At 39.9% G+C, this 9,688-nt stretch overlaps 1 protein-coding gene across 1 annotated transcript in view; it reads right to left on the reverse strand.

Moving 5' to 3' along the window:
- The window catches only part of MAP1B (microtubule associated protein 1B), a 68,166-nt gene that overhangs the window by 16,971 nt on the left and 41,507 nt on the right, over positions 1 to 9,688 (reverse strand). Inside the window, exon 3 of the mRNA XM_035309079.1 lies at positions 2,855 to 2,937. Coding sequence (XP_035164970.1) covers positions 2,855 to 2,937 — 83 coding nt within the window. The remainder of the gene's footprint in view (positions 1 to 2,854; positions 2,938 to 9,688) is intronic.

The raw sequence follows: 9,688 nt of genomic DNA on the forward strand, positions 1-9,688 counted from the left end.
TTTTTTTTTTTTTTTTTTTTTTTTTTTTTTTTTTTTTTTTTCCAGCACACAAAATCAATTCAGATTAAGGAGGCTTGAATTTTAAGTGTGGTAATTCCTCTGTTCAAGGATAATTAAGTTAAAACAGAGTAGTGATTCCAGAACAGTGTTATCCAAACTAAACTAAATGAGAAGAATCCGTCTGGAACAACTCCACATGTAGATATTGCATCCAAATTCCATCTCCATGGAGATGACATAATCACCTCAGCACTCCTAGCAAGCCATTCTTTCAAATTTATATATTGATCATTAAGCAATCAATTATTCTAAATAATTCCCTCTCACTCCAGAAAAGGTGAGCCAGAAAGGCTTGACCTAAATCTCTACTGAACTCATGTTTTCAGTACAAGTAGAAAAGAGTCACTGAAGAGCTTGTATCTGCAAGAAGATGCCAACTCTACCACATCTTCATTGTTATTTTATTAATTAAGTAGCCCTGACTTTAAACAGCAGGAAGTTCCTTTAATTAAGCACAAAAGTAATGGTGGTTTGTCACTAATTGCACTTAGATGATTATAAATTCAACAATATCCTTGATGGATAGAGTCTATCTTTTTCAGATAAGAATAGAGATAAATGCAGTGGTCTGTCTGATGTGTGTCTTGAAACCCTGCCTGTTCCAGTGGTATTAAAACCATAAAAAAATATGGTTTCCTCTGCTGTCTTTTCTCTCATTGCTGGCAGCAGCTGTGGGCAGTCTGCCAACTTATGTATAAACTTACTAGGTTTTCCAACAGCAAAATTATTTCCTGATCTATGAATCACCGATATACAACTGTCACATAATTCCCCTTTAACTTTTTTTATTAATCTGTGGTTCTGCAGAATAAATAGATACTGCAGAGCTAGAAAAAAAAAAAAAAAAGGTAAATATATGGTTGCAGATTGTAGAGGGTAACATATGATACACATGAAAGAACTTCCAGAGACACATAAATTCTGTGTCTGGCTATAATCAAAGCATTCTGAGGGACTACCAGAATTTTGTCTTCTGATTTCAAGACCACTACATTTAAGAAGAAACACTGCAAGGCGATAAATTCTGTTCAACTTTACCCTTGGTTGAAGTCCCAGACTGTTTGAATATATCAAACAGCAAAACTCAGCCAAAAGTGGGTTACTTATTACATACACAATTGGAAGAGTATTATGGCAATGGAGTGGAGTCTTCTTAAAAACTAACTGTTAATAAGGTTTTCAGAAATTTGTTTTCTTAGGGGTTATGTGGTCTGTCTCATTTTGGATTTCTCTCTTTTGGGAAATATTTGGCAGCTGACAGAACACGATAGGAGCTTTGGGCAGAACCACGTTCAAACTACCACCAGTATGGCTGTTACCAGCTGGATTTGAAAAAAATGATCTTAAAAGTTTTGCCTTTGTTTTTCCTGAACTGACAGATTGAGTTTCCTCTTCTGATGAAGTCAGAGCTCCATGGTATTTCACTGTCTCCTCAGCTGCAACATGGAAAACTACTGATACTTGAAGCTAAGTTTTCTATTTGCCATAATGCGCAAGGCACGTCTCTTCTAACCTCCAATTTAATTCTCTTAGCTCTTTCTTATCGTCTTTTCTGGCTTTTGTCCAATGAAGGTCTTGCTTAGTCTGCCAAGGTAAAGATCAGCTTATAACTTCTGGCTGTGACCAGTTTGGCAAGATGAAAGCAAAGTAAAGATTGCCTCCCACAGCCTAGTGAAAGGAAGTTGGCAGTAACCTAGCCAAACATCTTCCAGAGCCAAAGGAGTAAAGCCAGAGTTCAGAAGTCATTAATTGGCCTCAGACAATGTTCTTCCTTGTGGTCATCCATCAAACAAAGACAAGAAACAGTGATAGAAGCAGCATTTCCTTACTTTTGGCAGTTTCTTCTGCTCTCCAACCCCCTCACACACACTTTAAAGCTTTATATTTCTACTCTCAAAGCCTGGAAGTATTAAAGACAATCTTAAGAGCTGCTACCCAGCTGCCCTCCTTGTTCCTTACCAGTCACCTCTAATGAATGCAAGACATTTTCACAAATAGTTTTTCAGTTAATGAGCTGCTGTTAACTAAGGTGGATTCGTTTTTTTTTTTGTTTGTTTGTTTTGTTTGTTTGTTTTTGTTTTGTTTTTATTTTTTATTTTTTAATAAAATAAAATAAAACTTTACAGATTTCATTTGCTTCAGAGTGTTTCTTCCTGTTGGTGTTTAATATCATTTTGGGTTGGTAAAAATATATTTTTAAAATAAAGTATTACAAGTAAAACCACTTCATTTCCCCACAGAAACTGTACCATGTCAGTGCTTCCCAGCACCAGCTAGCGATGCAATTATCCCTATTTTTCAATCCTTCAGTCTCAAATTTCTCAATTTTCCCTTTGAACTATGTGCTCAGTTCTTCAACTCTACTCTACTGATTTCATGAGGAACTGGTGTTTCCAGAGTCACCATCACACAGCAATTTTCCTCAAATACCTGAATTTTTCTCAGGGCACCAGTTTCTCTTCAAGCACTTTTTCATATGTCAAATAGCCATCTAGAGGTACCAACAATGGAAGAGCCAAAGAAAAACAGATGCAATTCTATCACAACTGCCTCCATTTCATCAAGAAGGGAACTTGGTGCATTATGAGGAAAGGATTGCTACGATCAGAGATCTGCTTCTGTTTACACCTTTGGCAGTTTACCAAGAGTCAGAGAACTAGTAAGAAAATCAAGGGATGGTTGATGGTAGATTTACTACTAGCATGCTTTCAGCTACAATCAGGACCTGCTCTCATTCTGTCCCCTTAATGGAGCTTTAGTAACACACCCAGTGAAATATTTCTGTGTGACTTACCTCAGTGCTAACTGCTTCATCCGAGGGATTGATCAGGACTACAGTTTCCAAGATATCACTTCTGTGGTGAAGGATTTTCTGACCTGCAAACACAGAGAGGGAAAAAAAAAAAAAAAAGAAATTAAATCAAACCAGCTGTGCAATGTGGTTTAAACCAATGCTTTCCATGAGCTAGCTATGTGTCCCACTGTGCAGCTGCTCCCTAGTTCACAGCAGCTGCACACAATGGCCACAGCAGCCAACATGAGCAGACAAGGCTCATGTCTTCAGAAACATCAAAGGCCATGAGGTTATGTGTGCCAAAAACTTGAGAAATTCAAAGTAATGGAAATAAACTAGCAATAGCTACAGGTTCTGTGCTGTCCCTTTGTGTTACTCAGCTTGGTCTCACTGAGCTGGTGTGGTCAGGGACTGGGGTAACTGCTACCAGCTGAGCACCTGCCCCCATGTTTCTATGGACATATCTGCACCACGGATAGAGCAGAGACTACACAGTCCTCTAGTATGACCAGGTGATTTTAAATGAGCTTCCTCATATTAGCAGCTTAGCTGCAGCAGTAGGAAAGTCAGCAAGGACTGCAAACTTCCCCTGTACTAGAAGCAAAGTGAATACTTGTGCCATACATCAGTACTGCCTGTCAAACATGGTTTGTGAAATGAGCAGAGGAGCCCAGGGTTTGTCCCCACTCCACACCACTAGAAGCACACTCACTGTGGCAGTGCTCTATAGCCAGGCAGCATCCCACATAGATCTCAGGTCCATAGCCACACCAAAACAACCAGGTTAATTAAAGCTAGGACATAAGTCCTCTTCCAGCCTTCCCCTAATATCGACTAATACCAGGACACTGTGAAAAATTCCCTTTCAGGATGGTCTGACACTTGCCCTGCTGCCCTGCCACACTGCTTCACCTCCCTCCCATTTGCAAAAACTGTAACAAGCAATGTTAGGCAACAAGAGTGAACAGACGTGCAAAATACAGCTAGCTCCTGAATGAGTAATGTCTGGGCAGTTTTGGTGCAGCCTCACAGCCCGCTGGCTTTCATACTCAGTAGTTAGTCTGTCTGTGTATTTAATAGTGATATTCATCTGACTGGGAGTGGATGCCAGAAAAACACAACAGAACTCTTGACATTTTTTTTTCTTATGGTAATTGGCAAATGCTTATCAGCATCTCTTTCTGTGAGAACTGCAGAGAGATTAATTAGCAGCTGTATTGTCATTCAGAAATGTGGACTGGTAATTAGACCAAAACCAGAATAGCTTTCCTTTCCAAGCAAACTGCTCGGTATAATATTAATTAATTAAAATAATTAATTGTACTCAGAAGGAAGTAGGGGGGAAACAAAACAAGTCACCTATTTGCCAACTTAGAAAAACTCCCCTGTAAAGAAACTTAAAATAACAAGGCCAAGAACCGTGATTGTGAAAAGAGCTCTGCATTCCTGAAAAGACAAGAGCACCATCAAGGCAGTCTGAGAGGGTGGGTTGCCAGCCTTTCCCACACAGCCCCTGGCCCTGCCTTCACCCGTCCTGCACCCGCCTCCTCCTCACCTCTCAATTTGCTGCATCTTCTGCTGTTACTCTGGGGAAGCTCTGCATTCATAAATGTAAGAGCTTGTAATCAAAACACAGAAGATAAAGGAGAAGGAGAAAAACAAACAAAAAAAACTCAAGAATGCTCTCAGTTAAAATGTGAGATGAGGTTGCTGTTTATTGTTTATTGTGTGACAGTTCCTGGAGACTTGTGGATAATAATCACATCAAGCTAAACTTGTTTTCATAACACCTATTCTTGGTGCACTTATTTGCAAGAAGGAGAGACTGCATATGACAAAAGTGGAGGAGGGCAAGTCTCCCTCTGCAGCATCCAGTTCTGGCATTAGCCTTTATAATTCAGTTTATTTTAATAGCTCTGCTTCCTTGCCTAACAGGAATACATACATGAGGTTGCATTCAGTAAAGCATCCAGATGGCTCTGTTACCACAGACTCCTTGAAAAGATGCTCTATGATCAGATATTTTAGTTATTCTGCAGGCTTTCATCAAATGAAGAGATTAAGCAACGTATTGAATCTAGTCTTTAGTGCTGGGAAGGAAATGAAAGAAACTGTCACCCTCGAGTTGCCACAGAAATTTCTCATATAATAGTGGGTGACACAGAACACACACTTTGCTTCAGGCCAAACTAAGCCTCATCTATGGTTAGGTGTTAACACATTAAACGTAGCTATAGAAGAAATGCATTCAGCCAGATGCAAAGTTAGATGAAGATACATGGTGTCCACCCAACTCAAAGCACCGACTTTGGACCTCACTGAAGCTACTCCAAGTCATCTCTGTAACTGAGACGGATCTGACCCGAGGAGCCCCAACTCTCCCTGAGTGACACTGATGGAGGTAATGTACAACCTACACCCCCATGGTGCGGACACCCAGCTCCAGTGGTTGCATGGTTCCATGCAACTTGAGATTGATTTCCAGAGGTAAGTGTTGTGGTCTGCACCTTATACACATGCCTGTTTGGAGCTGCAACTGGAGCTGTGACTGCCCCCTCTTCAGCTCCTCCATGTGGATATGTGTTACTGCTGACCACACAGGGTGGGGACCGAGCACCAGCAGTGTGCAAGACACTACAAGTGCTTTCCTCATGTGAAATTCCAGGGTGGGCTCTATTGCTATTAGCCATAAAATGAATTATGCCATTGCTGGAATAATAAAAAGTACATATTTTATGGACGTGACAATTTTGTAGGAGCAACACAGGGTTGCTGCTCAGGTTGATACTTGGAGATGCTTGGCTGTGATGAAGGAAAGTCTCCCAGGGGGACAGTTTTACCAAAGAGAAATTAAATATCACAGGGCAGGAGAAGAAAGTAGCATGACCATTTCACAGGCTGGTTAGAGACTGACTTCTTAAACTATAGATGGAGTAGGAGGATTGGAGATGTGTGTAGAAGACCCAGAGTTTCTCTAAATTAACTCTACTGGATTTTTACAGCCTATCTCTACGCATTTAATGGAATGTTTTTATGATGTGACAGAGGAAGAAAGGAAGAAATTTCCAGGTTGCACAGCAGCAACTGGGTGGCCGCATTTTACCCAACTTTAGTTTCAGAAAGGCAAGTCAAAGTCTTATCCAACAGCTTAAGGAAATAAATATTAAATATTAATTCTGTTTGGAAAAAATCTAAGTATCTCCTAATTCCCAATTTTATTAAATAAGCTTCAAATTTAAACCAGTTATGAATAGTCTTGGCAGTTGTCTGATCCAGAACCAGTCCAACAGAGAGAAGTAGACTGCATGTGGTAGTTTTTTAAAGGGTGATTTCCACCATCATCCCAGTTCCTATGGCCATAGGATCCCATTGACCAAATATTGATGACAGATATCCTAGGATTATTGAGACTGGTCTTGCCAGTAGCATTGAAAAGTGAACAAAGAGGTTTGTAACTTACACAGCTGGTCTTTTCAGGCCAAGCAAGCACTATGATCGTGGGACGCACTTCTAACTAACTATACTACAGTTAATTTTGTGCAAGCACAAAATGTAAATGAATGGCAAGGGAAAGCAAGCAAGCCCTGTTTTAAGTCTTTTTAACCAAGAACCACTGCTGACACACTCTTTATTCCACCTGTGCAACACCAGCCCATGGGGATGCATGTAATAATCAACAAGCTGTTCAACATAAGAGGTACCAGCAGCCCTTCCCACTACCCAGGATGAACACCAGCACTCCCTCGCTCCCCATCAATGCCATTTCCACACAAATTAAATTCAGAACAGCCCATCCATAGGGGAAGCAGGAAAATATTTTCTGTGGTGTTTCTGGCAGAGAGGGTAATGGGAGAACACCTTTTCTCTGAAGATGGTGACTGTTTGGCAGCTGAGCTGACATTCAAACACAACCCTTTATCAAGTTTTAACATTTTTTAACATTTTTTTTTCTATGTCATTGTAAAATAAACAAATAAACACACACACACAAACAAAAACACTGAAGTCTCTCTTTCAAAAGACATTACCACCATGTTCCGCCAGTCACCATGCTGGGTGACATGAGCAGTTTGTGGGTATTACAGATGTAGTCACCCCTTAAAAGCTTTAGTATCTTTATGCCCATGGAAAGCAAGAGTTGGATGACTGAAAAATATTACCAGCTAAGGATTTCATACGTGTGAGTGCACAGGGCTTGGCAGTGGTGAGGTGGTCTGAACCACTTAAGGTCAAGGCATGGGCAAGTCAGACACTCTTTTGTATTTAATTATTTTGATAAAACAAAATACACCTTTAGCAGAAGAAGAAGTAATAGCCTGAGGCACAAAACAAGATGTCAGACAGAGCACAGTATGTGAGTTGCTAGGACTCCAAAGAAAGACTGGGATACATCAGACACTATGCTAGAAAGCAGTAACTGATGTTCAAGAATCATAACATTGGTTTCAGCTTTACCATGCTTGATGAAATTTATTGGAAGGTTATCGTATCCTTTGCATGTAATCCACTTAAAGTAATAAATTACTTCTTCCATAGCAAACAATAGTGCAATAGCTCTTACTTTTTAGATAACTTCAAACTGCTACCTTTTTCACCTTATTTTTCCAGTAGGGATTTCAAAAAGGTCATGGTAACCTTGTGGTCAGCATGGTTGCTTAGTGCTATCAACAGGGTATTCTGAGTTCTGGATGACTAGTCATCTGGTGGCTGCTATTTTTTAAACTAACTGAATAAATCTTTTTTTTTTTTTTTTTCTTATTTTCAACACAAAGATCAACAGTCATAGATTATCAAATAATACCATAATTGTGACCAGCCCCTAAACTTCCCCACTGTCAATCTGGAGGCACTACATTGCAACAATTCCAGACCAAGGAGGAAGGATCAAGATCCTCCTTTGCAGCAGATTATCTATTGTCTGAAGAAATCTTGCATAAATGACATCCCCTTTATCTTCTCAAGTGAAATGGGGTCACCAGAGACTTTAACGTTTTCTGGCTTAAATTTCAATCTCGAGAAATAGGTAAATTTACATCATTTAGTGAAGTAAAGGGTTTTACAGAGCTGCCAAAAAATATTCAGCTGTTGTAAAAAATTGGAGTTCTCTATCTGCAACCTAGAAGATTTGCAGACTTGATAGAGAAATGGCCACCTAATGTCTAGTCACTGGATGGTGGGAGCAGAAGTTCAGAAAACCCCTTCCAGGCATGCTCTGAGATCCCTGAAGGTGATTCAGGGTGTTGTAGAGACTGAACAGTCAGTCTTACAACTAGCTGACATGATGGGGTGTACATAACAGACATAACTGCACTTACATCAGAGAAGATAAATTCACTGCCTCCAGGGCTCAATGCGACCCAATGGCTTCTTACATTTTAGCTGGATTCAAGGAAGGAATAATATTTTTTTTTTTCTCCAGCAAGAACTCTTATAGATATTTAGGAACATCACAATTCTTTACACATTTCTGAGTGAAAATAAAACGCATAGTGGCTAGGATGCTGAGTCGGCCTGACAGCTGTGAACTAAAAGTCAGCTCTACTAACATTGCTGAACCCTCTGACAGTGATAAAGATTTGAAAGAGTGACACTGACTGAAGTGTTACCCTTTCCCTTGTAATCATTTAAACCTGTTTGCCCTGAACATAATGGTTAGTTCAGATTCAAATCAAATATAATGTACTTTCTAATAGAGAATTATGCGTCATCTCTGCAGAGTTGAATTATCTCTTCCATCTCATCTGCTGGACTCTAAACTCTGCTGTGACTCTGTGACAAGTGTAAATCCCTGCTTTACCTTCTCCTTCTGAATACAAATGGAATTCATATTCAAGTTTCATATGGTTCAGCTGCAGCCTGGTGAGAGGTTAAGGTTTTTCCTACTCACACCCACCTTGCAACTACAAGTCCTGAGAGGTGATGTCCTGCAGCATATTGTATTTTAAGATATTTAAGCTAATTTTTATTTAATAAAAAAGACTAGTTGGATATAATTTCATTTTAGTTCTTGGATAAGTCCTTATCTATTAGGTTTAATTTGAGCTTATACTTGGAGATAGTAACCGATCCCTGAAAATATATGGCTAGAGAAAAGATGATGATACAGCCTGAAAAGAAGCTGCACAATTCAGCCCCCAGTTACTCTACACAAAGCCAGCCCATTATCCTTGCTCAGTACTCTTGAGCAGCAGTCAGGGAAAGCAAGCCAACCCTTTTACATGAATATTCATATGTGGGTTCATATCTTCTGCCTCAAATATTAACCTGTAATGCTTGCAGATTTGAGCTGAGCTGCACTAGGAGATGCTGTAAGTGCTGCCCCCCTATCAAACAACACAGGGGGCTCCACAGTTCACATTGAATTCTGAAGTGAATTCAGTGCATTAAATCACATTTTCACATACCCTATTATCAACAGACTTATTGTATCAACTTTACACAATAAATACCAATTTCTTGCACCCTTTGCCAACTTCATGTGACATCCAATTTGCATCAAACTACAGCCATACATCAAGCAGAAACAAATTGCTGGTCTTTCTCTCCCATCTAGTACTCTCAGGAGCAAATTATTACCCTCAGCTATCATCACTAACTGTCAGAAACAGCATTTTTCACATAATTCTTCATGTTTTACAATTTCAGGGCTCTAAGGATGACTGCTAAAGGGCTAAAAATTTCTTCTGAATGAAGATGTATTACAAAAAGTACTCTGAAAAAACTTGAAGCAAACCAGTCTAAAGCACAACAAATAAAAGTTTGTGTATTACAATTTAAATGCCTACAACCCCCCCCCCCCAGGGGGGGGGGGGGGGGGGGGGGGGGGGGGGGGGG

This window comes from Oxyura jamaicensis, chromosome Z, assembly GCF_011077185.1.
Source record: "Oxyura jamaicensis isolate SHBP4307 breed ruddy duck chromosome Z, BPBGC_Ojam_1.0, whole genome shotgun sequence".
Taxonomy (NCBI): Eukaryota; Metazoa; Chordata; class Aves; order Anseriformes; family Anatidae; genus Oxyura; species Oxyura jamaicensis.